Source organism: Tamandua tetradactyla, chromosome 15 (genome assembly GCF_023851605.1).
Source record: "Tamandua tetradactyla isolate mTamTet1 chromosome 15, mTamTet1.pri, whole genome shotgun sequence".
Lineage (NCBI taxonomy): Eukaryota > Metazoa > Chordata > Mammalia > Pilosa > Myrmecophagidae > Tamandua > Tamandua tetradactyla.
In genome coordinates this window covers 33,882,235-33,904,784 of record NC_135341.1, presented here as the reverse complement: position 1 = coordinate 33,904,784, position 22,550 = coordinate 33,882,235, and the positions used below count along the sequence as shown (strand labels likewise).

The 22,550-nt window shown below is 54.5% G+C and overlaps 4 protein-coding genes across 9 annotated transcripts; 2 read left to right on the top strand and 2 right to left on the bottom strand.

The window, feature by feature from the left end:
* Positions 1-912: 912 nt before the first annotated feature.
* ABHD14B (abhydrolase domain containing 14B) lies at positions 913-6,131 on the bottom strand. The gene is made up of 5 exons (XM_077129112.1): positions 6,002-6,131; positions 5,045-5,538; positions 3,820-4,074; positions 2,345-2,586; positions 913-1,971 (listed from the first exon to the last, which is right to left on the bottom strand). Exons 3-5 carry the CDS (start codon positions 4,028-4,030, stop codon positions 1,792-1,794), a joined length of 633 nt encoding a protein of 210 aa, XP_076985227.1. The 5' UTR covers positions 4,031-4,074; positions 5,045-5,538; positions 6,002-6,131; the 3' UTR covers positions 913-1,791.
* On the top strand, positions 5,171-10,620 carry ABHD14A (abhydrolase domain containing 14A). 2 transcript variants are annotated; one of them, XM_077129111.1, is made up of 5 exons: positions 5,171-5,321; positions 8,223-8,434; positions 8,569-8,684; positions 9,810-10,045; positions 10,272-10,620. In XM_077129111.1, the coding sequence occupies exons 2-5, from the start codon at positions 8,226-8,228 to the stop codon at positions 10,452-10,454; spliced, it is 744 nt and encodes a 247-aa protein (XP_076985226.1). In that variant the 5' UTR covers positions 5,171-5,321; positions 8,223-8,225; the 3' UTR covers positions 10,455-10,620. The 2 variants fall into 2 exon arrangements, with proteins under 2 accessions (XP_076985226.1, XP_076985225.1); XM_077129110.1 differs by lacking the exon at positions 5,171-5,321 and adding an exon at positions 6,151-6,278.
* Positions 9,953-16,676, top strand: ACY1 (aminoacylase 1). Of its 5 annotated transcripts, none has more exons than XM_077129104.1 (15): positions 9,953-10,045; positions 12,674-12,786; positions 13,034-13,098; positions 13,192-13,296; positions 13,604-13,698; positions 13,968-14,044; positions 14,129-14,218; positions 14,309-14,365; positions 14,718-14,791; positions 14,876-14,925; positions 15,043-15,187; positions 15,289-15,357; positions 15,897-15,976; positions 16,138-16,198; positions 16,285-16,676. In XM_077129104.1, the coding sequence occupies exons 2-15, from the start codon at positions 12,693-12,695 to the stop codon at positions 16,447-16,449; spliced, it is 1,227 nt and encodes a 408-aa protein (XP_076985219.1). In that variant the 5' UTR covers positions 9,953-10,045; positions 12,674-12,692; the 3' UTR covers positions 16,450-16,676. The 5 variants fall into 5 exon arrangements, with proteins under 5 accessions (XP_076985219.1, XP_076985218.1, XP_076985215.1 ...); XM_077129103.1 differs by lacking the exon at positions 9,953-10,045 and adding an exon at positions 10,708-11,740; XM_077129100.1 differs by lacking the exon at positions 9,953-10,045 and adding an exon at positions 11,948-12,024 and having other exon boundaries at positions 16,285-16,673.
* A 1,954-nt stretch (positions 16,677-18,630) lies between these two features.
* Positions 18,631-21,504, bottom strand: RPL29 (ribosomal protein L29). Its single transcript, XM_077129113.1, has 4 exons — positions 21,394-21,504; positions 20,917-20,961; positions 20,515-20,579; positions 18,631-19,140 (listed from the first exon to the last, which is right to left on the bottom strand). The coding sequence occupies exons 2-4, from the start codon at positions 20,951-20,953 to the stop codon at positions 18,733-18,735; spliced, it is 510 nt and encodes a 169-aa protein (XP_076985228.1). The 5' UTR covers positions 20,954-20,961; positions 21,394-21,504; the 3' UTR covers positions 18,631-18,732.
* Positions 21,505-22,550: the final 1,046 nt, after the last annotated feature.

Genomic DNA, 22,550 nt, shown 5'->3' with positions numbered 1-22,550 from the left:
GCCGCGGCGCGCCCAGAGTGGCGGCCGCTTCCGGGAGGGTTCTGCTGCTCCTTCCCCCGCGGCCCCCAGAGCCCCCGAAAGGGGGTGGTGGGAGGCAGGCCTGAAGCGCCCTCCCCGGGCGCGAACCTCACCGTGCAGCCCGCGCGGCGTCTGGCCGCGACCCCCCTGCGCGCTCCGCCGGCCTGTCCTTCCGGCCCGGGCCTCTCGCCCGCGCCTCGGCCGCGTCCCTAGCATAAACACACCCCCCGCCCCATCTCGGCCTCTGCCCGGCCGCCAGCCCCCGCGCCGCCCCGCTCCGCCTCGCTCCCGGAGCCGGCCTCTCAGAGCTCAGGCCCCGACCCTCCGCCCGGCCCAGCTCCCGGTTCTCCTCTGTGCCATTCTCCGCGCGGGGCTGTCGCCCACCCAGCCCGGAACCCCTCAGCCATCCACAACTAATGTGAGGCCCATCCCCTTGTCGGTTTAGGACAGGTTACCGGACCGGCTAGAGGAGGGGCCTGAGTGCGGTGCGACCCTTGGGTACCATGCCCCGTGACTCCCCAAAAGCTATTCCCCAAATTCCTTTTTGGGATAGGGCAGCAAGGAATAGAGTAGTTACGTCCTCTACTGCGGAAGGGGTAATATGGGGGGAGGAGCTGAGCCGTTCCCAACACCGCCACCCATTCCCCCATCCCCCACGCCGGTAGCAAATCTTCCTTCTCTGCTCTTTAATCGGCTCAGCCTGGTCCCACTGACCTCCACCTCCCCCCACTGCCAAGTCTCTCGGCACCTGGGTGTGTGGTGTGTGTGGGTGGGGAGGGGAATCCAATCTCCTTTCCCTTCCATCTGGCCTGGAGGACAAAGGGCAGGGGTACCATCTGGTCCCGCCAGGGTGGGGGAGGGGCGGCGCTCTGGAGACAACAAGAGGCTGTGGGGTCTAATTGCATCACTTTATTTCACCAACGACTCTACTCTCCAGTCTCCCCGCCTCCCAAACCTCAGAGCAGGAAACAAGCCTGGCTGATACAACCAAGGCCTAATAACCTAGGGGAGGGGAGGGGAGGGGAGGGGGGCACCCAGAAAAAGGAAAAAAGCAGGGAGATTTGGGGGGCCTCCTCTTTTGGGGAACAGTTCTGGGCTAGAGCTAGCTGCAATCAGTGGGTGACTGGAGTCCAGGGCTGGCCATACCCCACGGCCAGAAGGGGGTTTCTCTCAAGGGTTGGCCCATGGGGTCATCAACTTCCCAGAAGGGGCAATGCTGCACCCCTGGGAACAAGTGCTTAAGTGGAGGCACATGTCTGCATGTGTATGTGTATGCGGCATGGCCGCACATGAGAATGAGCATGTCTCTGGAGCTGCATGATGTAGTTGCTCCCACATGAAGGGTTTTGTTTAGGAACATGGATGGTTGTAAATGTGTGAGCTTTATAGGTCAGTGGTCTAAGATCTGGGGGTGACTGGTTGCAAGGCAACTGCAGGAGGAGGTGGGAGGGAAAGACTTGGCAGAGCAGAGGAAGGAGGCAAGCAGGAAAGCCTAGAGGAGGAGTTCATCTAGGATTCATCTAGGATTACCCTCCACCAGATTACATTTCTTGATTCCCAAGCTTTTTTCTCCTGGTTTCATCTCCTCAGTCTGCCACTGCAAGAGAAAGAAGAAAAGACAGATCCCAACAGACAAGAATACAGATGGACAGGCAGTCACACACACCTGCTCTATATGCACTGATGAAGGAGAGTCCATGAAGTGGGAGAGAGAGAGAGAGACCCCAAGGCAGACAGGCAGGCAGCCCACCCCAATCAGCAGAGCTGGGGGTCTCATGCCAATCCTTGCAAAAACTCTAGCAGCCCTGCATGCCACTCCTCAGGCTTGTCTAGATAACATGGGTGCCCTGCCCCCTCCATGACCAGCACCCGGTGGTTGGGCAGTTGCTTCAGGTGCTCAAAGCTGGTCTGGCCCATGGGGTCCTGGGCTCCATATACAATCAAAGCCGGTGTCTGGGAAAAAGGAAAAGGGGGGCAGAGTCAACAGGGACTTGTCATACCAGTCCCAGCTTCCTGAAAGTCAGCTCCAGCCCTCCCCACCACTTTAGTTCCTCCCCAGGGATTAGCCCAGTGGGTGAAGAATGAGTCCAACTCCCAAGGAGCAGGGACTGTGGATTTGTGTCTGCCCTAGCACACAGCTAAGCACAGGACTTGATGCAATAATCTGCTACTAAATTATCCAAAAGGGTGGAGTTTGATGGTTCAGCCCTCCCCCGCCCCCAGCTAAATGCCACGCCTTAATTACCCAGCCCCAGATCGAAAAGGTCTCAGGATGGACCCATCCTTGCTCCTGGCAGACATATCTCAGCCTCCCACAAAGGGGTACCTTGACACCAGCATAGTCGGCAGCACTGATTTTGTCAGTGCAGATGGGGGCCACAGGCACATAGCCTTGGAGCTGGGAGCCAGGGGCCGTGAGGAAAGGCAGGGAGTACATGCCACTCAGCGATGGACTGATCACAACTGGTGGGCCCAGCTCCAAGGCATCCACCACAGCAGTCAAGAAGCTGCCAGGGGCTAGCTCTCCAATAGGGGCAGGGGCAGTTGCTTCCTTGGAGTTTCCCAGGCCTGCAGGGGTTTGGGTGTGAGAGAGACAAAGGCAGTGAGTCAGAAGACAAGAAGAAATGGTCTCCTCCTCCAGGAAGCCCTCCTCAGTCAATTTCTCTGTGCCCAGGTTCCTGCAACACCCACTGTGGCGGAGTTTATTTCTACAGCAGCCTAGATCTGTCCCATCTGCAGCAAGTAAGAAGCATTTCCCTCCATCTCTCCCAGCAGTTCAGTGCCCTGGAAAGAATCAAGCTCTCGTGTTTGAAAGGGCTAGGTCCAAATCCCAATTCTCCATTTATGTGACCCTAGGAAAGTCACTTCAGCTCTCTCTCTGTGCCTCCGTTTCCCTATTTGTTAAAAGGGGATAATGAAAGTATCTGCCAATTAAGATTGCTGTGAAAAATCAGTGAATAGCTGATTAAGAGGCATAAGGTGGTAGACTGGCTCAGGGAAGGTGACTGAAGAGGCTGGCTCTGCACAAGCACCTCCCTCTCCTGTCAGTCCCCACCTTCCCCAGCATGATTAGCTCAAGACCTTACCCCAAAGCCCAACCCACCGTCTGAACCAATCCTGCTCTGGCACAGCTGTCCCTAAGCCCTGAAGCAATACCAGCCGTGGCCAATAGAGGGGATTGGACCAATCGTGCTGCCCCTTCCACCCTTGGCACCACAGGCTGCAGACCCAGTAGTCTGGGGTGTGACCATCAGTCTGGGGGGCGCACTTATCTCCTCCAAGGACCAGCTTGGGGCTTTGCAAGTGGGATCACGGCTGGGACCTGGCGACTGACCAGGTCTTGCCCTCTAAGGCATCAGGACACTTGGTCTTACTCCCCCAACAGCCTGTGGTTAGGACTCTGCCAAAATATTTGACTTCCACTTGCTGAGCATGGATATTGTGGCAGGTACTGGCCACATACTCATATGGATTATCTCATTCCATTTTCACTAGGGCCAATCCTGAAAATGAGTGTAGCTATCTCCAGTTACAGAAGAGGAAGCAGAGGCTCAGAGACACTGAGACACTGCCCGAGGTCACACAGTAAGGAGCGGCAAGGCACAGCTCAAAGGCCCTTGCAGTGCGCACCACACTCTGCCAAGCTCTAGGCCCAGCCAGGCTGGACCTTCTCAGTCCGGCCGACTCCAGCCTTCACAGAGTGATCCAGTCCATTGAGGCCGCCCCCCAACCCCTCCCACCCTCTGCCTCCACCCCCACCCCTCAACACCAACCCCTTCAGGAAACCCACTCCCTTAATACCTGGCAGGTCAATGGCCACAGCCCGGTAGCCAGCCTGGGCCAGCTTCTGCAGCGTGCCAAGTTTCTGCCAGGTCTCAGAGGAGAAGCGGATGCCGTGCAGCAGCAGCACGGAAAAGCGGGGGATCTGTCCACCACCCGGCTTCACCTCGCGAAAGAAGAGCCTCTGGCCCTGCACCTGGATGGTGCCCTCATGCTGCTCCACGCCTGCCATGCTGTGCTGCTGTGCTGGCGAAGCGTCTCAGGTTCAAGGCTAGCCTGATGAGAGGCAGGGTCCATGTGAGGTCACATAATACCCACCCAAGTGGAGGGTGGAGACTGCAACAGGGAGGGCCAGGTCAGGGGTCTAGGCAGGGAGCAGCAAGAAGGCCTCCAGGAGGCGTCCCACAACTCTAAAAACATGATTTGGGATTATAAAGACATAGGTGTTATTTCCACCTCTGCCACTCACTTAATTGTGTAGTCTTGGGCCTCAGTTTCTTCATCTGAAATATGGGGTACAGTAAAGTCTACCTCAAGAATTAACCAGTGAGGGTGCCTGGCCGTGGTAAGAACTCAGTACACGGGGTTCCAGTTAAATTTATTGTTCCACTATTGTTTTCCTTTTTTGCAAACAGGGATAATACATAGAGAACCTAGCTCATAGGAGACTGATAGAATTAAATGAGAGCACGCAAGTAAAATACTCAGCACCTTGCCTAGTGCTTAGTAACTAGCCAGAGCTCAACCACCTGTAAGTAGCTAGCTATTTTGCTTATCTACCTCATCTTCCCCAAGGCACTGTGGTTTGGCACTGCGGCCCACTGGAGCCTCGGACTGGGTGAAAAGCCCATTATCCGGAGGCGAAAGCCGCATCGCAGAGCGGCGAAGGGCTTTATAGAGCAGCCCCCGCAACGGACGCGGGATCCCAAACCCTGATGCGGTGGTCAAGGGCACCGCTACCGCACTTTGTACCCCTCGGCGAAGGGCTTTATAGAGCAGCCCCCGCAACGGACGCGGGATCCCAAACCCCGATGCGGTGGTCAAGGGCGCCGCTACCGCACTTTGTACCCCTCCGCGGACCTCGGCTAGGGGTTCCTGGGTCTCGCAGGGTGCACGGGAAGGGGGTGGGGCAGGATCAAGTGAGGACACCTGGGGAGCCGAGATGGGAAGGGGCGAGATTCACAGTAGATGAGGAGGGGTGCTGAATAGAGAGAGGAAAAGAGGGTCTGGGTTATAGGGCCAGTACCTGAGGATCTGCGTGGGTTCGCACAGACCGAGGCAGCCGAGTCTGTCGGACGGCTCCAGCCCGGGGCGGGAAAGCAAGGAAGGGGCCGGGCTCCTGCTGGGGCCGGGCCATGCTCCGGGCCGCCCTCTGGTGGTCAGTAGCTGCCGCAGGGCTCAACGCGGCTAAATCTCTCATCTTTCTTCCGAATGCGGCCTCAGTTTCCCCAAGTTCCTCAGCCTAGGTGCCCCAAGCGCGGGACTGGGTGCTATCCCAAGACCTCTGTTGATTTGCTTCACATGTAAGTGGCGCAGCTTGAAAAGAAGGACTCCGATGGGGATCTGCAGTGTCCTGAGCCACATCCCAGCTGCTTCCTCCCATCCCTCCACACCCCCAGCCAGGACGGCCCAGGCTCAGAGTTGTGCGGTTGGCGTGGAGTTAAGGTTTGAGTGCGCAGCTCCGCTAATATCCACCCAGGTGGAACTGACCGTTTCCCCAATGCCTCCGGGTTTCCGAGCCTGTAGAATAGAGAGGTGTGGTTACCAACCTCGTAGGATGCCAATAAGGAGTGAATCCAGTGCGCCCAGTGCAGCCTCAGAGCCCACGCAGAGTACCCAGCCTGAGGGCAGACCGGACATTGGTTACACATCACTAGCCGGGATAGGTGCCGTGAAAAGACGTGAAGGAACTCAGAGGCCCACCTCAAGTTCTGGCCGAGTGCGTATGTGTGTGAATGAAGGGATGAAAGAAGTAGTTTGGGCTGAGACCTTCTGCTGCGAAATTACAGCAACATTGATATCTAGCATTGAGCAGCGAGGCCTCTGCGCCAAGCACTGTTTTAAGGCCTCCCCGGTCCTTAAGTCCTTGTGACAATATTATGCTGTAGGTCTTAGCCCCATTGTACAGACGAAAGAACTGAGGCTTCCAGATAGGAAGGACAGGGGTGAAACCGGTGTAGTGGGAAAAATCCGAGAGGCTCACCACGGGTTCTTGGGAAAACCTGGCGGGGGCGGGCCTCCGGGCTTTGGGTTGCCGCCCCTTGCCCGCCCGCCATCGCGGCTACTTGGTAACAGGGCGCCGGGCTGCGGCGGCGGACTGCGCAGGCGCGCCGGCGTGGCCACGCTCCCGTTAGTGCCGTGCCCGTTGCCGCCCACACAGCGGCGGAGGCAGCGCCATGGTCCGGGCGCTGTTTGGCTGCTGGTTCCGCGTGGGCGGAGCCCGCCCCACGCTGGCCGGCCCGGTCAACCCGGTCGGCCCGGTGAGTGTTCCCTGGGAGATAGGCCGGCAGGTTGCCCGGGGGCGGGTCCTCCTTGTCCCGCCCCTTGCCCTCGAGCCCTAGGGCACTCCTGCCAGAGGGCCAACCGCTGGGACGACGAGTTTTCCTGTTTGTGTATTTTGTGTGTGCGCGTGCTTGTGTGTCTGCTTGTGTTCCTGAGAGTGTGTCTTAGTGCTCATGTTGCAGGATCTGTTGGTGTACCTGCCTGCGTGTAGCTGTGTATGTCTGTATTTGTGTGCGTGTGATTTGAGGGTGTGTTATGTCTCTGCCTTTCTGCCTGTGAATGCGTGTGTTTCTGTGCTTGTATGTATGGTTTGAGGGTTGTTTGTATGCTGTATGTCTGAGTATGTACCTCGGAGGGTCTGCGACTTTGAAAATGCTGTGTCCATCCGTCTCTTTCTGCTTTCTTGATACCTAACTGTGTATGTGGCCCTGCGTGTGCAAAAAGACTTCGTCTACGTGCAGGAAATAGTTTGTACAAGAAAACGTGTAGGGACAAGGCTCGGAATCTGTATGCGCGAGTGTACACCTGCGTGAGATTGTCGACGCGTGTGCCAGGGACCTAGCGCCGGCACAGCCCCCAGCCTCCATCTGTAGTGCAGACTTGGCTGCCCCGTGCTATACCCTAGTGTTGGGATTGCCTGGGTTGTCCAGGAGATCGCCCCGCCCCGCCCTCTGGTTAAGAGACCGCTCGGAGAGGTCCAGCACCAGTGCGACGCCGGGTGGGACCTTGGGCGGACACGACATGGGAGGACACGACATGGGAGGCACGCGTATGAGGCTATTGGTAGTCAAAAAGAAGACAGGAGAGCGCTCTTGGTCCGCCAGCATCAAAGGGGCTACCGCCGCCTTCGCACCGCCGACCCATCCAGTGTGGGGCCTTGAGAAACATCCCCATAGCGTCCCAGAGAGATGAGTGGGGATGGAGATTGTGATTTTCCGGTCCCCAGCCCCTAGGTTCAATAAAGATGTTGACCAGAATCCAGGAACAAAGCAGGTGTGCCTATCTTCGGCCCAGTAAATCATATCAGAGAGCCCCTTATTTAAGTCTTTCAAGAGGCTTGGGAGAGCAGCCACGGGGTTGTCCTCCCGATTTTACCCACAAACTGAAGACACATGTCCAGGAAGTGGTGGAGCCCCATCTCAAATCCGGGGCTCTGGACCCTGTCTGGGTCCTGGGTCCTGAGATCTGTCCCATCAGCTATCAGAGGACGCAAGACTGGAGGAGTCCATGAGACAGGTCATTTGTCATGAAGCTGGTAGGGAGGAACATCTGGAGGAAAATACTAAATTTTCCCATCAATTGTAAAACATATTCTGATTTTTAGCAATATTATATACAGTGTGATAAAAAGTACCATTTCCAAACATTCCTTGTGGATGGTCCTCTGTATGTTGGCTCTCCCTTTTGACAGCCCTTGCTGCTCTGTCCACCAGCAAGTTTCCGTTTTCATCCACCACCCTCAACACCACCGTTCTCCTCCTTGACAAGCCGAGTGTGGCCTGGTGGTTAGGAACCCAGCCCTGGGTTCAACTCCCAATTCTCCCACTTACTACTCTGCAGAGAATTGACCTCTCTGAGCCTCAGTTTCCTCCTCTGTTAAGAGGCCTATAATCATAGCTGCTTCCCAGTGTTCTCTTAAGGGTATGTGTGTGTGAAGGGCCCAGTCTGGGGCCTGGCTATTGTAAGCACTCGATGAACAGAAGTGGTTTCAGCTGGCATGATGATGATAGCGAGGAAGCTGTGTGCTGGGGGACATCTCAAATGTGCCTTCCTCTGCGGCCATCTAAGCCTGTGGAGTAGTTGGGCATGAACCCCAAATCCCTTGCTCAGGGCAAGGGAAGGAGCAAGGGCTGGAGCTCTGCCTCTGCAGGGAGCTTCTGAATTGGGCCACAGCCTCTTCTCTCTCTCCTCTCCTCCTCCAGACCATGGTACACACCTTCATGAGCTGTTCCCAGGTGGCCTTGCTGATCCTGGGCCTGCTGTTCATGCTGCTTCTGTATGTGGGGCTACCAGGGCCCCCAGAGCAGACCTCCTGGCTTTGGGGAGACACCAATGTCACAATCCTGGCTGGTCTCACCCCTGGCAACTCCCCCATCTTTTACCGTGAGGTGCTACCGCTCCACCGGGCACGCAGGTGGGTGCAGACCCCAGGGTCGGGTGGAGGGATTGAGCTCAAGGGAAATCCCAGCTTGACTCAGAGTGCTCAGCTGGGAGGGCAGTGAGAAGCCTCAGAAGAGTACATACACTCCTTCATCTGTATGCCTGCAGGGTGGAGGTGGTGCTTCTCCATGGAAAGGCTTTTAACTCCCAAACGTGGGAGCAGCTGGGCACACTACAGCTGCTGTCGCAGAGGGGCTATCGGGCTGTGGCCCTTGACCTCCCAGGTGAGAGCCCCCACCCCTGAATCCAAGAAGGCAGCATGCAGCAAGTACAAGGGGAAAACTTCCCAAAGGGGGGAATTAAAGGGGTAGGGAAGCCCTAAGTATGGCTGGGGGAGGATTTGGACCCTGGTGTTTGGACAAGCAGTGGCAGGTCACAACACAAGATGGTACTATATAAAGGTCTGTGTTTTTACTTTATGCCTTGAAGACAAGTGGATTTTTGCATGTCACAAAGCAATGTGTCTCATTTCACAAGAGATCACGTGGGTGGATCTCACTCTACTTTTTATGACAAACCATATAAATTTCTATTTTCTTAACTACACAAATGATCCCCTATGAACTTTCTTGTGACAAAAAATCACAGTAGTGAAGCCCCCAGAAACCTGTGCCACGTCTCTCCCTTTTACCTTTTTTTCTGGGCATTTCCATACATAGAGATACAGACAATACCCAGGATCATGTAGTGGGATTATAAACGTGATTGGTGTCCTGCTCAGTAAATCCACCTGCAATTTGGTTTTCTTCCCCTACATCATATTTCATGGATTGTGCCAGTCCTTACAAACCTCCCTCAGTACGTTCAGCATGTATCATAGGAGGGACAGACAGGTTTTATCCACCCATTCTTCTACTGGTGGATTTGTAGATTGTTTCCATTTTTACTGTCAGTTGAAATGTGTGAGAGGTGCAGCAGAAGCATCTTTGAACATGCTACTTTGAGCATGTGTGCAAGAATTTCTCTAGAATTTCCTACCAAGAAGGACAATTTGATGAGTCAAAGAAGACACTTTTAAAAATTTTTTTACAACTATTTCCTTACTTTCCAAAAAAGCTGTATGGATTTCTCCTCCCATTAGTCATTTATGAAAATGCCCAGTCCCCTACATCATCCCCAGCTCTGGGTATTACCTTTTTTTTTTTTTTTTTTTTTTCAGTTTTGTCAATATGGTGAATGAAATATACCGTTTTTTCCTAGCAGGCCAATCACATTACATAAAAGAGCTTCCTGTTTGGGATAATTTGTGCCATGTGCCACAGCTCCCCATCTCTCTTCCCTGCTGTGGTGGGCAGAAATGCCCTGGTCCCTTCCCACCCTCCTCAGTTTGTGCCTGCTGCTACATCTAGGTTTCGGGAACTCATCACCTTCGAAGGAAACAAGCACAGAGGCAGGGCGGGCAGCGCTGCTGGAGCGGGTGCTACGAGACTTGGAGGTGCAGAACGCCGTGTTGGTGAGCCCTTCACTGAGTGGCCATTATGCCTTGCCCTTCCTGATGCGAGGCCACCATCAGCTGCATGGATTTGTACCAATTGCACCCACTTCTACCAAGAACTACACCCAGGAGCAGTTCTGGGCTGTGAAGGTACTGGAAGAGGGGTCTCCAAAGGTCCTAGCTCCCTTCCCCTGACTTGGGTCATGGGGGAGAGGTGGGGGTTGGCGGGGACAGGGGTCAGTCTCTCTTAGAGAAGCTACAGCCCCATGGATGAAAGAGATGGGGTGTTTGGGGAAGGCTACCTGAGGAGGTGGCTTGGGGGGGGGTCAAGTCTCCATCAGGTCCCAGAGTCCTAGTCCCTTGCCCCAACCTGCAGACCCCCACCCTCATCCTGTATGGGGAGCTGGATCACATCTTGGCCCGGGAGTCACTGCAGCAGCTCCGCCACCTGCCCAACCACTCCGTGGTGAAGCTGCGTGATGCAGGCCATGCCTGTTACCTCCACAAGCCCCAAGATTTCCACCTCGTCCTTCTTTCTTTCCTTGACCACTTGCCTTGAGCTCATTCACTGCTCAGGCCCTGGCCTGGCCTGAACTTGAAGGGTCTGGACCGACCCCCCCACCAGGGAGGTGGTCCTTGGAATTGGAGGGCAGTGCCAGAGGACCAGGCCCAAACAGGACCTCTTGTTTCAACTCACAGGCACAATAAAAAAAAAAAGCATTTGTCTTGCTGGATGTGACAGGTGCTGTTTCCTGGCATATTGAGGGTGGGGCTTGAATGGGAGACAAGTCTGGGACTGCTTCAGGCTTGGGACTGGAGGGATAGTTAGTTTTCTCATCTGTAAAATTGACATGATGGTAATACTTAGCTCAGAGGATGGTTGTAGATTTGAATGAGACTGAGTCAGTGGAGCACTTGGCCACACAGGGCTGAGGGAGTTGGAATGGGGGTTATTACTGCTGCATGAGTGGTGGGATTGATGGGAATCCTTGTCTGGGTAGATACACTGAGTTGAATCAGGCATGCAAGTTTCTTTGCTGAAGGAAGCAGAATGTGTAGAGGTAGAGGCAGGAAACTTGGTTTAAGGATTAACACAGCATTGTTGGTGAACCAACGCACCTGTTTGCCCCCCGGGAGTGTGTGGGTGAGCAGCCCAGACTTAAATCCCAGGTGGGTTGGGATGCTCCCTCCCCTGTCTCCCAACTTCTTGGGCTTGGACCCAGAGGTTGAAGTCTCCAACCCACACCTCTCCCCAAGCTGACTCAGCTCCTAGAACAGAGGGCGCAACTGGCTTGAGTACAAAGGGTAGTGGGCACAAGGTTGAGTGGTCACGGCTGCGTGCAGCCTCTTAGGCACCTACAAGTGGCCAGGGGGACACCTGTTCCTCTGTCCATCTTCCCTCTCCAGTGGCTGCAAAAGAGTCAGAAAGCCTGGCACAAGGTCAGCCAAGAGTGAGCTGTGCCAAATGTATGCTTCCATGCTACATCCCACCTCTCACACAGCATCATGCTCCCATCCTCTCACTGTGCCATCCTCTGTCATATAGATGCTATCACACCCACACACCTTCTCACACGCGTTGTCACACATAGGGTCATAGCACTGATATGCACTGTTGGTTTTTCCCACACAGTGGCACGTTCACAGAATCACACACGCCCTCACATATGCTCCGTTCCGTCTTTTGATCCTTCATTCCTGGCACGTTGTCCGGGCGCCTGCTCTGTGCCAGTATGGGGGCAGAACCCTGCAAACACGTGGAGCTCACAGTCTGGGAGAGAGACGTTAACCAATAACCTCACCAAAAAGGGAGTTGAAGCAGTCAGGGAGGAACTCCTGGAGGCGGTGAGGCAGGAAGGGAAAACTTGCGGGAACTGGGGGTGGGGTGGGGTGGGGGTGGGGGATGGGAGCGTGGGGAGGAGGGGAGCAGGCAGGAGCCAGCTCCGACAGGGCTTTGCAGCATTGTGTCCTGAGGGTGGCCGCGCCTCCAACCCTAGGCGGGGTGAACAGGCCCTGCGGCCCAACAGCGGGCCCTGGGGGAGGCGGAGCTCGCGGTCGGGGGCGGGGCGGAGCTGTCCGCGGCGCCAGTGGCCGCTGCGGAGTTGTGGGATCCGGAATCCGAACCTACGGTAACCCCGCAGAGGCCGGAACCAGGGCAGAGCGGGGTCTTGGGCGGGGGCGTCCACGGCGACGCGGTCACTGGAACTGGGAGGGCCCTAGTTCGCAGTCCTCGGTCCCCGCCTCCCGCTGGGCCACGTGGTGGGCGGGCCGGGGCGGTTCGGAGCCCGTGACCTGGCCGGACCCCGAGTGCTAGGCACAGTCCGGGGCAAGTTCTGAGACGGCCTCGATACCAGGACAGAGCGAGGTGGGGGCGGGGGGAAGGCCTGAAAGAGGTAGAGGATCTGGGGTTTCCTGGCATGAAAGTCGGGAAACTGGGAGAAATTTTTTGAGGGCGAGGTTATCAACGTGTGTGTTCAAATCTGGCTCAGCTACTCTCTAGCTGTCCCCAAACCTCTCTGAGCCTCGATTTTCTCCTCTGCAAAGTGGGTGGCAAAAGGCCCGAACTTTCTGGGGGCTCTTTTGGGAGTTAAACAAGGAAATATGTAGCATTTCAAGAAGTGAAACAGAATGGATGTCCCGTAACTGGGGGCTCCATACGAGGGTGCCCTGGCTCTATTAGATGCATAAGGACCTGTCCTGGGGAGGGGGTGGGTGCAAACGGAGTGGACGGGGCCTCAGCGGCTGGGAAGGGTCGGCAGCCACATGCACTGTCCCCAGCTTACCACGGCGCAGCTCCATGGCCAGCAAGGGTCCCCAGGGCGAGCACCCGTCCGTGACGCTCTTCCGCCAGTACCTGCGCATCCGCACCGTCCAGCCCGAGCCTGACTACGGTGAGAACGTGGTGGTTTCAGAGTTTCCTGCCTGGCCTTCTGCAAAAGGTCACTGGCTGACCAGAAAGATCATCTTTCTTGGAAACAGAAGTGGGCATCTCTTTCTGAGGGATATGGAATTGTGTTGGGGAGGCGGCAGCCTGTATCTGGGTCTGCTCCTATCTCTGAGTGTATTCTCCCTGGGCCTATGGGAGCCAAGGTGTGCAGGAGAAGCCTCCAGCTTTTCTAAGACTTTCTGTGCCCCCAGGGGCAGCCACAGCCTTCCTCGAAGAAAGAGCCCACCAGCTGGGCCTGAGCTGTCAGAAAGTAGAGGTGAGCCCGGGGCCCTGAATGGGGAGAGGAGGTGGGGTGCTGTATGGTACCTCCTCATACTGCCCTGACCAACCCCATCCTGACCCTGCCCAGGTAGCACCTAGCCGTGTGGTGACTGTGCTGACCTGGCCAGGCACCAACCCCAAACTCTCCTCCATCCTGCTCAACTCCCACACGGATGTGGTACCAGTCTTTGAGGTATGTATGAGGTGTGCCTACAGGTCCTGGGGACAGAGGTGGCTAGCCAATCACAGACAGCCCACAGGCACTGATCTGCAACGTTCATACAGCCATTACTGCATATAAGCAGCTTTCATTCAGCAATGATTGAAGTCCCCTGGGTAGGGCTGAAGGAGGGAGGCAGAGACGGAGGATGGCAGTCAGCTGTCCTCTTCCCCCCACCCCCACCTGTCACTCCACCCCTCTGGTGGGCTCCTCTGGCAGGGCCACAGTTGGCTAGAGTGGATTAATGACTAAATACGGGTCTTGGGGCTCCTACCCCCAGGAGCACTGGAGTCATGACCCCTTTGAGGCCTTCAAGGATGCCGAGGGCTACATCTATGCCAGGGGCACCCAGGACATGAAGTGTGTCAGCATCCAGTGAGTGTCCTCCGTTTCCTGGTCCCCCACGATGTCCTTGCCAGCCCAGTGGATCGATCCAGGGCCTGGGTTGTGGTTGGAGAACCTCCAGGACGAGGTCCACCTTGACCCCTTACCTTGGGCAGGTGTTACTACTGTGACCACTGCATGGGGGAGGGGACAGGTCCAGAGAGGGGCAGTAACTTCCCAGAATCCCCTGTCAGGCTGTGGCAGAGCACCTGTCAGCTCCACCAGCATCTGGCTCTACATCCCCTTCCCTGCCCACTCAGGTACCTAGAGGCTGTGAGGAAGCTGAAGGTCGAGGGCCGCCGTTTCCCCAGAACCATCCACATGACCTTTGTGCCAGGTAGGAGTGACAGAGGAGGGGGGAGGGTGAAGGGTGTGTTGGGGGAGGCAGCCCCCTCATCTCTTATCTCTGCCTCCTTTACAGATGAGGAGATTGGGGGCCACCGAGGCATGGAGCTGTTCGTGCAGCGGCCAGAGTTCCAGGCCCTGAGGGCTGGCTTTGCCCTGGATGAGGGTGAGCAGGGCTGACCGGCCAGGTAGGAGGTCAGGAGGCTGCTGGTGGGGGCTGGGACACACCACCCTCTGACCCCCTTTCCTTCCTCAGGCTTGGCCAACCCCACCGACGCCTTCACTGTCTTTTATAGCGAGCGGAGTCCCTGGTGTGAGTATGTGCTGGGAGGAGAGTATCACTGTACCAGTGGGAGAGTAGGCCAGCATGGGCAGGGGCCCACCAAAGGTCTCATGGCAAGTTGGGGCCTGAGATGGACTTGAACTCAGGGCCTCTGCCTCCCAGCCCTTTCCTGTCTGGAATTCTCCTTCCTGTTTCCTTGATGAAGAACTTCTCTGAAAGGAGGACCCGACTGTAGGCAGAAACTAGCTCTACACCACAGACTCTGAGAGGGACAGGGCCCTGCCAGAGGAGCTCGGCACGAGAGGGAGACCCAGGTCCATCCCAGGGCTGCTGTGGATTTCCAGCCCTCCCATGCTGAAAGAGCCCCTCCTAACCTCTCTAGGGGTACGGATCACAAGCACTGGGCAGCCAGGCCATGGGTCGCGCTTCATTGAGGACACAGCAGCAGAGAAGTTGGTGCGTGGCCCAGGGGATGGGGGGGTTGGGGATTTGGGAGGCCCTGTCCTGGGGCCACTGACACCCAGCCTCACCCTCTCCTAGCACAAGGTTGTGAACTCGATCCTGGCATTTCGGGAGAAGGAGAGACAGAGGTGAGACAGCCTGGGAAGGGGGTCTTAGGGAGGCTGTGCAGGAAAGCAGGGCGGCTGAGCCACACTCTTCTACCTGTGGCTTGCCCTTCCTGCCCCTGCCCCCAACCCTCACCACAGGCTGCAGTCAAACCCCCACCTGAAGCAGGGGGCCGTGACATCTGTGAACCTGACTAAGCTAGAGGGTGGTGTGGCCTATAATGTGGTGCCTGCCACCATGAGCGCCAGCTTTGACTTCCGCGTGGCACCTGATGTGGACCTAAAGGTGCCGCCTCACCTGGGTTTGGAGGAGGGAGGCCCAGTCCCTCAGTCCTGTCCAAGAGGCTCGAGAGAGCCTGAGGGGTCAGCTTATCCTTCTTCTCTTAGGCTTTCGAGGAGCAGCTGCAGGGCTGGTGTCAGGCGGCTGGCAAAGGGGTCACTTACGAGTTTGCTCAGGTATCAGCTTAGAAGCTGGGATGGGGGACTTTTGGGAACCTGGGGAGGCTGGGCTCGCCGTGTGTGTAGCACTGTAGAGCACGTGCATGGTGTGACTACATGGGTCTTGGTGTTTCTTTCACTATGAGAGACACATTTGATTCACCCAACAGTTGTGGAGGCCACAGTAAAGTGAAACACAGTTCTTGCCCTTGTCCTTACAACTGGAAGGGAGGAGACAGACATAATCAAACGCTTAGATAAAAGTAATGCTACAGTGAATACACGTGGTCCAGGACAGGATAGGACCCCACCCTCCAGTAATTGGAGGTTTGAGGGGCACTGGGGCTAGCTCTGAAGGATGAAGGAGGTAAGCAATAGAGAGTGTGGAAGAGTACCAGGTCTGGGGCCATCAAAGGACTGAAAGGGCCTGTGGCTGGACTGGCCATCTGGGTATTTGTGAGTGGGCGCCCACCCTGTGCCAGGTACAGCTCTCCCTGCAAAGAGCAGGGCACAATACCCAGACCCCGTCCTGATCCTGCCAACTTTTTCCTCCCCAGAAGTGGACAGAGCCCCGTGTGACGTCTATTGATGCCTCGGATCCCTGGTGGGCTGCATTCAGTGGGGTCTGCAAGGACATGTGAGTACACTGTCTGCCTGTGCTTTCCCCTCTACACAGCCTAGCTCCTTACTCTTCTGTGCTCTCCACCTTCCCTCTCTCCTCCCCCCACCTCTCCTTGCCCCTTCAGTTCTGCCCCTGCTCTCTCCCCTTTCCCCACTCACAGGCTCTTCTCTCTGCAGGAATCTCACTCTGGAGCCTGAGATCTTCCCCGCTGCCACTGACAGCCGCTATCTCCGTGCAGTGAGTCCCCTGCAGGCAGCAGGTGGACAGAGGGGTGGGCTGAAATCCTGCCCTCCCCCTGATGGCTGTTCCTCGCCCCCCTGCAGGTGGGAATCCCAGCCTTAGGGTTTTCACCCATGAACCGCACGCCTGTGCTGCTCCATGACCATGATGAGCGGCTACATGAGACCGTGTTCCTCCGTGGGGTCGACATATACACACATCTGCTCCCTGCCCTGGCCAGCGTGCCCGCCCTGCCCAGTGACAGCTGAGCCCACACTTCCCGACCTCCACCCTTGGAGCTTCCGTCCTGACCAGTGCCAAGAACCCTTTCTTCCCTCTGCCCAATAAAGTTTTGTGTTTGGACAAGGGCCGCTCCTGAAGTACTAACAGCAAGGACGTTCAGATGAGAAGGCCTGGATTTGGGCCCTTCCCCACCACCCCACACTGCTCTGCCCATGATGTCACACATCCATACAGTACCACACAGCCATGTCTCTGCCCAGCAGCAGGGGGCCACAATTCCTGTTCTCAATGGTCAGCATATCTGCATCTGACCTGAAGTCGGGAATACCATCATTTTAGAGGGGATGTCCTGGCTTTCTGGGAGCACGTTCAGGGCCCTGAGACAGGACCAGAGATGGGGGCCACCTAGGCCTGTCCCACATGTGGGACACACAGAGGAACAGCTGGCAAGGCATTATTGTTGTTTGTCAAACCCTCAGGCTGTAAAAGGAAGTGTGCCCCCCTCTGGTGGGAGTGCAGATCACAGAGGAGCAGGGACCTGGTAGGTCAGGTCATTTCACCTTGGCCAGCAGTCATAGGTCAGTGTATACAAGGGCCCAGGAGTTAGGCTTCAGTCTATCAACATTGCTAGGGCCCCAGGCAGTGCCAAAAGCCAGCTGTGGTCCCTGGAGCCAAACCTGCTGCTCCTCCTGCTAATCTGGTCTAATCCTGTCCAGACAGCCATGAACATGAAGAGAGGAGACAGGGAGGGCTGGCTTTTCAAGATCCTAGTTGTAGGTAGTGGGGAAATCCAGGGCCTGCCACCTGTGGCCTACAGGCTTAGTACTCAATACCAATTCCTGCTCCTAGCCCATGGAGTTCTGGTAAGGCCTTTCAAGGGCTTCATTTTCACTGAACCAACACTGAAGCAGGTTCCATTGCAGGCTCCGTTTGAAAGATGTAGAATCAAAGCTGAGCTAGAACTTGACTAAGGATACACACCTTGGGAGGGATGGTATCAAGGCCAAGACTAAAGTATTTGAGGTCCTTCGTTCACAGGGCAGGCTCCATGTCAGTCCCTGCCTGCAGAAAGCTGGTCCCAAGGGGTTCCCTGTGGAAGGAGGATGCTGAGGGCAGTGGTTGTCTGTGAACTCAGGAAAGCTGGTTGAAGCCCCTGAGTGGGAGTCACTCACTCTGAGATTGAGGGAACTCACACTTCCTGGTAGGGATTACTCCTCCCCTATGGCAGGATGATTTGAGAAAGCAAAAGCCTTCATGCCCCCTATCTGGGATGCCACTGCATGGGCTGGCTTTGTAAGCCAACCAGCCAACAACCTAGGGTTGGGCCAAGGAAGAACCTCCCTCTTGAGGACAGCCAGTGGAACAGGGCCTAAAACCAGCCTTCTTCAAGACCCACCTATTTGATACCCCTGGGGAAGGGCAGTTGATCACAGAGTATGCCAGGATCAGTCAAGTGCTAGCAAAACTGCAGCCCCAGCCCTGGCTGGGTGACCCACTTAAACCTAGGCACCACATGGACCAAGTTCAAATGCTATCTCCATCCCTTAGCAGCAATGTGACCTCTAACCCATCTCTTCACCTGTAAAACCAACATGAAAATAATTCCTAGAGGTAGGGGACCATATAACCTGGTGCTTGCTGTACCAGAAAAACAGCATTCCATTTGAGTCTCCGAAGTGCCCGAGTTTGGACCATAAATGACATGACCACCATACTCAAAGGCTGGAAGTGAGGATTAAGCGGACCAGGAACAGTGTTCCACCTGGTGCCTTCTACAGGAAGCCTCCATGAGAGCCCAATGTTATTTAACTGGCTGCATATGAAGCAGCTGGCTCAGAGGCACAGGTGGTTCCTCCCATCCTCATGCAGTATTTCATGAGCATACCTGCAGGCCTCTCTGTGCTCAGTGATACTAGGAAAGCAACGTCACTACTCTACCTTTAGGGTCCCTAGCACACAGAATCAGCCTATGTGTGGAGTAACCCAGGCCAGAGTGCCAAGTTCTTCAACAGAGCCCTTTCCCTTCCTCCTAAGTAGGATTCAAGACCTAACAAGGGCAGCGGGACTTCTCCCTTTCCTCAGCAGCCTGGCCAGTCCAGATTCCCATTTACTATGTCCCCTTCTCATGTGCCAGAGCCCTTCCCGCCCCACTCCCACCACCCAATCAGAGAAGGCTGAACTCTTCTCCCCACACAAATGGAGGCAGATTGACAACTCCTGCACCAGGTTTATTTGTACAAATAGCACAGGAGAACCCAGCCCAAGGGTCATAGCAGTCCTTCCACCCTCGCAATGACAGATGGAGGGCTCTACTCAGGAGCCTTCATGGGGGCCTGGGCACCTTTGGGAGCCTGACCAGGAGCAGTAACCTGAGCTGGAGCTGGAGCCTGGGCCTTGGTTTGATCCTTGGCCTTAGTTTGATCCTTGGCCTTGGTTTGATCCTTGCCCTTGGCCTTTGGTCGGCAGAGTCTGAGACCCTTGGCGATGCGCGCACGAGCACGCTTCCCAAGCTTGGGGTGGGCAATGTAGGCAAGTCGATTGAGCTTGCGGCTACCACACTTTGGGATCTTAGGCTTGACCTCCTTGGGTTTTACAAGGGCCTTGATGGCCTCTGCACGTGCGCTCATGGCCTTGGCATTGTTAGCCTGCATCTTCTTCAGGCCCTTCTTGTTATGCTTCTTGGCAAAGCGCATGTTTCTCAAGAACTTGGGGTCCACCTGGAAGGCAAGAAAGGTACAGACTCTTAAGTGCAGTGCCTGGGTGTCCCCAAGCCACCCCTGGTATCCTTCACTCCACAGCGAGGGCCAGGAGAGTATCATGCCCCAGCCACAGGGGCTCAACATTCTAAAGACAGCATCAAGAGTCAACCTTATACTAGTGGTCAATGAGGGGGAGCAGTAAGGGTTATGGGATGAATTTTTTTCTTATTTTTCTAGAGTGACGCAAATGTTCTTAAAAACGATCATGGTGATGTTTACACAACTATGTGATGATATTGTAAGCCACAGGTTGTATACCAGGTAGGACTGTATGCATGTTAAGATTTGTCAATAAAAATATTAAACGTTTCATGAACCATGATTACTTTCCAGAACCTACAACCTCCAGATGGGTTCCTAGGCCAGATAAGTCCTGAAATCCAGAGGGGCCAGTCTCTCCAGAACATCAACTAGTTCCATCCCCCTACCCCATATTATCAACAGCTCTCTCCAAAATGAAAAAGTTAGTATATAGTCCAAATACTTCTAAAGATTGGGAGAAAGATCAAAGGAGAAGATGGAGCTGAAACAGAGAAGATAGGATTTAACAAATAAATATGACTGTTGAACCATCATATTGATATTTCTTTTAGTCTCCAGTGTCTTGAAACAGCTAAAAAGAAAAACCTAGAATTGTAGAATCCATATCAAACTCTGAAATCTGTTTTATATCTACTTGTTACAATGTACTTTGAAGCTTACTGTTTCTATATATATGCTATACATCACCTAATAATTTTTTTAAAAGCAGCTGCCCTTCCTGCAGGGCTACAGTGCTCAAAGCTTCTTAAACCACGGGTTCAGCAGACCTGGCCACCTCCCCCCTTTAGGGAAATGTAATAGCACTATGCCTGGTGCAATACACTGACAAGAGATGAGGTAGATTATAGGGGAAGAGCAGGCTGGGAACAAGACTCAATTCTCCTCACCCACGGTCACGGGCTTCTCTCTCTCTCTCCCTATGCCTCATCTGTCTCAGCTAATCCTTAGAACCCCTGACACAGACAAGAAGGCTGTCCCCAAGCCCTGAACTGGGTCAGATCAAGGTCATAAGGCTGGTCAATATAAAATGGGGCCCATAAAGCACCAGGTGCTGGATACAGACAAACAAGGCCGCCCCTTCCCTTAAAGTGCTTTGGCTGAGCAAGTGATATGGCCAAACAAAGCTTTATTATGAGTCTAGAAGGATTTAATACAAGGCAAAAGTCAACTGGGCTATGGAAAGCCAGATAAAACCAGGGTCAGTAGATGGAAGATGCCCCAGGAAAAGACCTGACTGCAACTGTAGTTCAGATGGGTCAAGCCTGAAATTGATTCAATGCATGCACTCACCCCCTTAAGAGATTCATATCTTTGCGATCGGGGCTTCTTGATGCCATTTCTGTGCCATTTCCGGGCTGTAGGGAAAAACCGGAATTAAAGCCACAAAGGAGAATTACTTTGATAAGACCACCCGCTATAACAAGATGGCAAGCCTACGAGACTACTTTCTAGGGGTCTTCTAGAGAGCTGGGCAACGTTTACCACTAAATGCTATAAACACTGAGGGTATCTCAAATGGACCTCTGGCTTCTAAAACTGTAATCCTCAAAACACCGGCTGAAAACAAAACCAGCCCCAGGCACGTGATGGAAATGTCCCCCTTGTCAGACACTCCACCAACACAGCATCCTTAATTTCATCCCGGCCAGGGTCTGGGGCCCAGACTTGGAGGCTAACGCCCGGAAAACTTACATTGGTTGTGCGTGGTGTGATTCTTGGACTTGGCCATGTCTGCACCTGGGGGATGAGAGTGGAGGAGGTCAGAGTTAGCCACTCGTCGGGTTGGGCCCACTTCTGCGCCCTGACCTGGAAGAGGATGCGCACAGAAGCCAGGAGGCTGCAGCACCGACAACGTGATCTGCGCCCCGCAGCCCAGACTCACTCTGCACCAAACGACGCTGATCCCCGTCTCCCAAACCCAGATATGGTGCCCCGAACCCTCCATACAAGGCGGCACCCCTGGGAATTTAAGTCTTTACCAAAATTTGAGCTCTCCCGCTTTCCCCTTCCACCCATACCGTTTGGAGGACCCACAGGCACTACTCCCCGCCCTGAGGCCTCTGCTCCTCACGGCCACGCGGCAGGTCCCGCATGCCTCCCCGAGGCCGGCGCCCACCACCCCACTCCGGGGCCGCGGATGGCGCTGGATGCAGTGTAGCTGGCTCTCACCCTCGCCCGCAGCTCCAGGACCGCCTGGGACCGGAAAAGAAGGGAGGCTGAGGTGCACCACGGGAAATAGGGTCGACGAGGCCGGAAGGTGCTACTTTAAATGTTCCTCCCCCTCGCCTCATGCATCTGGAAGAAAGGTTCCGAGGCCAAGACGAGCCTGAGCCAGGCGGAGGGGCGGTGCTACCCGCCAGACCCGCCCTCTCCAGCCTGCCAATCTGACGTTAGGGACTCTGGTCTTATTAGGGGTTCTGATGGCGAAGACAGTCCTTAAGGGATGTTAGGCATAGAGGACCTTTTAAAATTACCTCTGGCTACTGCGTGGAGCGTAGACTATAGGGGGAAGAGGAGAGGAAAAAGAGCTATGGGGAAGCCGGTGCAAAAGTCCATGGAAAACTTAAAAACTTCGGTGTATTAAGACATCAACAGCAACAGCAAAAAAGACATTATCAAGAAAGTGTAAAGACAGCCTACAAAATGGGAGAAATACTTGTAATCCACATATCTGATAAGGGTTTAAAATCCAAAATACATCAAGAACTACAACTCAGTAACAAAAAGACAACCTAAACAAAAAATGGGTCAAAGATTTGAATAACCAATTTCTCCAAAGAAGATAGTCAAATGGCCAATAAATTTACAAAAAGATGCTCAATATCATTAGCCATTAAAGCCATTAAAACCTATGATGAGATACCACATTACTCCCACAAGGTTGGCCATTACTAAAAAAAAAACTGAAAATAAAAAGTACTGGCAAGGATCCCCCTCTATTATTTGTGGGACTGTAAAATGAGGTAGCCCTCGTCGTGGTTCCTCAGAGAGTTAAATATAGAATTACCACATGACCCAACAATCCCCACCCCCCAAAGAAATGAAAGCAGGGACTTAGACACTGTATGCCAGTGTTCATCGTAGCATTATTTACTGTAGCCAAAATGTGGAAGCAACCCAGGTGTTCACCAAGAGACGAATGGATAAGCAAAGTGTGGTATATGTAGACAATGGAATATTATTCAGCCATAAAAAGAAATGAAGCACTGGTACATGCTACGACATGGATGAACCTTGAAGACGTCATGTTGAGCGAAATAAGCCAAACCCAAGAGAACAAATATTGTATGATTTTTAAATTAGAGTAAGCAAATTCGTGGAGACAG

Coding starts and splice junctions, on each gene's coding strand:
- ACY1 (XM_077129104.1), top strand. CDS start 12,693: ATGGCCAGCAAGGGTCCCCAGGGCGAGCACCCGTCCGTGACGCTCTTC. Junction 13,297..13,603: donor ATGTGGTACCAGTCTTTGAG/GTATGTATGAGG, acceptor TCCTACCCCCAG/GAGCACTGGAGTCATGACCC. Junction 15,358..15,896: donor TCACTTACGAGTTTGCTCAG/GTATCAGCTTAG, acceptor TTTCCTCCCCAG/AAGTGGACAGAGCCCCGTGT.
- ABHD14B (XM_077129112.1), bottom strand. CDS start 4,030: ATGGCAGGCGTGGAGCAGCATGAGGGCACCATCCAGGTGCAGGGCCAG. Junction 2,587..3,819: donor TGTGGCCATTGACCTGCCAG/GTATTAAGGGAG, acceptor AAACCCCTGCAG/GCCTGGGAAACTCCAAGGAA. Junction 1,972..2,344: donor CCGACTATGCTGGTGTCAAG/GTACCCCTTTGT, acceptor CCTTTTTCCCAG/ACACCGGCTTTGATTGTATA.
- ABHD14A (XM_077129110.1), top strand. CDS start 6,195: ATGGTCCGGGCGCTGTTTGGCTGCTGGTTCCGCGTGGGCGGAGCCCGC. Junction 8,685..9,809: donor TGTGGCCCTTGACCTCCCAG/GTGAGAGCCCCC, acceptor TGCTACATCTAG/GTTTCGGGAACTCATCACCT. Junction 10,046..10,271: donor AGCAGTTCTGGGCTGTGAAG/GTACTGGAAGAG, acceptor CCCAACCTGCAG/ACCCCCACCCTCATCCTGTA.
- RPL29 (XM_077129113.1), bottom strand. CDS start 20,953: ATGGCCAAGTCCAAGAATCACACCACGCACAACCAAT. Junction 20,580..20,916: donor TCACACCACGCACAACCAAT/GTAAGTTTTCCG, acceptor TTTTCCCTACAG/CCCGGAAATGGCACAGAAAT. Junction 19,141..20,514: donor GATATGAATCTCTTAAGGGG/GTGAGTGCATGC, acceptor CTTGCCTTCCAG/GTGGACCCCAAGTTCTTGAG.